Below are 2,618 nucleotides of genomic sequence, written 5' to 3' on the forward strand. Positions count from 1 at the left end.
CTGAGAAGATCACCCTATCACCCTGAATCTGGGTGGCACCTTCCCATGGGATGGGGTCCAGACTAAATACAAAGGAGAAAGCAAGCTGAGCACAGCATTCATCTCTCTGTCTCCTAACTACAAATGCAATGTGTCCATCTACCTCACACTGCTGCCGCCAAACCTTCCCTGCTATGGACTGCTCTGCTCTTAAACCTTAAGTCAAAACAAAACCTTCCTTCCTTGCATTGCTTCTGTCAGGTACTTTGTTATAGCAATGAACAAAGTAACTAATATGGTCAGGGTCTCTGAAATTCACCAGAAGTAGCTCAGAACATACCGCATTTGGCTCCTTTGGGACACATAAATGCAGTAAACATGCCTGGAACACCTGCTAAAAACAGGTCTTCTTCCACACTGCCACCCACCAGCAAGTGTTCACTGGGGTGTATAAGTGTCTCCTGAGGATAGAGACCAGAGGCATGCTGGGGTACTATAGCCACACAGTGTTCCTATGTGCAAAACAGCCAGCACTCCTCAAGCAATCCTCAAATAAGCCTCATGCAACAACCAAGCGTCTGATGCTTACACTCCAGCAGTTGCAGCCTGGTCCCCATAAACAACAAACCCTGTCAAATGAAGTCATATGGGATTCCTTTGGGGAGTTCTGTTGCTTTTTGTTGGGGTATTAAAAGGGCCCTATAGGTATATAGTCTTAGATACCTGCTTTTGTTAGGGATTAAGCCTTTCTCCAGTTCATTTCCAATCCTCACAGCCAGCCAGTGGCCCAGCTTGCCATTGTATAGTGTGTCCACCACACGGAAGACCTCTCCCCTGGTGAAGGCCAGACTCTGTGGAGTTTCCTTCTCACATTCAAAGTGGCTTCTTATGAAAAACGAATCTCCCCTGCCACAAGCCAGGATGTCTCTGTACACTGGGAGACAAAAGCACTGCTTGCTGGGTTGTCACCACCTTCTCCAGTCTCTGAACACTCCCTTCCCCGTCCCCACTTTCAGTGGCCCAATACATGGGTTTTATGAGTATCACAGCTCCATCAAGAAGACTTCCTGGGATGCTGTGCTGGTTGATTTTACGTGTCAATCTGATGCATTTGGGATGCCTAGACAACTGTTCAAACGTTATTCTTGGAGTTTCTGGGGAGACATAGTGGGTGTTGGGAGAATGAAATTAAATTAATTAAATCAAATGCGTAGACTAAGTAAAGCAGACTGCACCCCCCAGATAATGGTAGGGCCTCATCTAATCAGTGGAAAGCCTGAATAAAATTTAAAAAAAGAGAGTCACTGGCAGGTCAGAGGGAATGACTCATCTTACTTGATGGCCTCCCAGCGGGGACACCAGCTTTTCTCCTGCTTTTCTCTGACATCTCAGACCTTCAGACTAGGAGCAGAACTCAATCACTGGTTCTGCCGTTCTGCTGTGTCTGCAGCTTCCCCTTTCATCCTGCCCAACTTGGGACTTGTCAGCCCATATACTCAGGGTCAGCCAATCCTCAACAAACTGCCTCTTTATCTCCTCTTGGTTCTGTTTCTCTGGAGAACCCTGACTAATACCACTGATAACCCTCGGACACAAGAAGGGACTGTTCTCAGCCCAACTTTACAGGTGAGAGGGGGCCTAAAAGCAAAGCAACCTGTCAGACTGTGAGCGTTAAGAGGAGCTGATATGTCATGTGTGGACTCAACAACATCTCCCCCAGAACTCCATCCCAAGGATTTACCATTGTTCAGAAAAGCAATTAAACTCCAAATTGACACATAAACATTTGTGCACGAAAAGCATTTGGATATGAAGTGAACAGCACCCAAACTTTCTCCTTCGACCCATGACCCAATATTGCCTATTCTGGTTCTAAAATACCTCTTTCCTCCTCCTGACTTCCCTCAAGTAAACGAGATGATAAAATCTGCTCACCATCCGCTCGGCTCTGAGCCAAAATGGTCACGGTTTCACCTTTGGGGATTTCTAAGAGGTAAAGAACAGCATCTTCCCGAACCAGCCCTCTGAAGTCCTGTGTGTTCACCTGGTAGGAAAAGAAAACTAGTAATAAAAAATTGGAGATTATAGCAATGGGTCAGTAGAGCTGGAGAATAGCTCAGTGGTACAGTTCCTCTTTAGAATGCAAAGGCCCCATACTGTGCTACGCAAGACCCTATCTCAAAATAAAAATAATTATTATGCCTTATTATTGAGACAAAATTTCACCATTAACTCAGCCTAAATTGGGACCAAAAAAAAATTTTTTTTAATGTATATGAGTGTCCAATATTAATGATTCAGTGACTTAAAGTATCAGATTGAGGGGCTGGAGAGATGGCTCAGCGGTTAAGAACACTGGTTGTTCTTGCAGAAGACCCAGGTTTGAATCCCAGCAGCCACGTGGCAGCTAACAACTGTCAGTGACTCCAGTCGCTGGGAATCCAACAGCCTCTTCTGTCCTCTGTGGGCATTGCACGACACGGGTGCACTTACCCACATGCAGGCAATACACACATACACATGAGATAAAATATTTTTTAAAAAGGAAGAAAAGCCGGGCGTGGTGGTGCATGCCTTTAATCCCAGCACTCAGGAGGCAGAGGCAGGTGGATCTCTGTGAGTTCAAGGCCAGCCTGGTC

The 2,618-nt window shown here is 45.9% G+C and overlaps 1 protein-coding gene across 1 annotated transcript in view; it reads right to left on the reverse strand.

Moving 5' to 3' along the window:
- The window catches only part of Tjp2 (tight junction protein 2), a gene marked incomplete in the record, with an annotated part of 118,886 nt that overhangs the window by 21,149 nt on the left and 95,119 nt on the right, over positions 1–2,618 (reverse strand). The window contains 2 exon segments of the mRNA XM_029562094.1: positions 703–913; positions 1,915–2,023. Of these exon segments, the coding sequence (XP_029417954.1) occupies positions 703–913; positions 1,915–2,023 (320 nt within the window).

The sequence above is a fragment of the Nannospalax galili genome, unplaced genomic scaffold (genome assembly GCF_000622305.1).
Source record: "Nannospalax galili isolate Female #2095 unplaced genomic scaffold, S.galili_v1.0 scaffold1070, whole genome shotgun sequence".
Taxonomy (NCBI): domain Eukaryota; kingdom Metazoa; phylum Chordata; class Mammalia; order Rodentia; family Spalacidae; genus Nannospalax; species Nannospalax galili.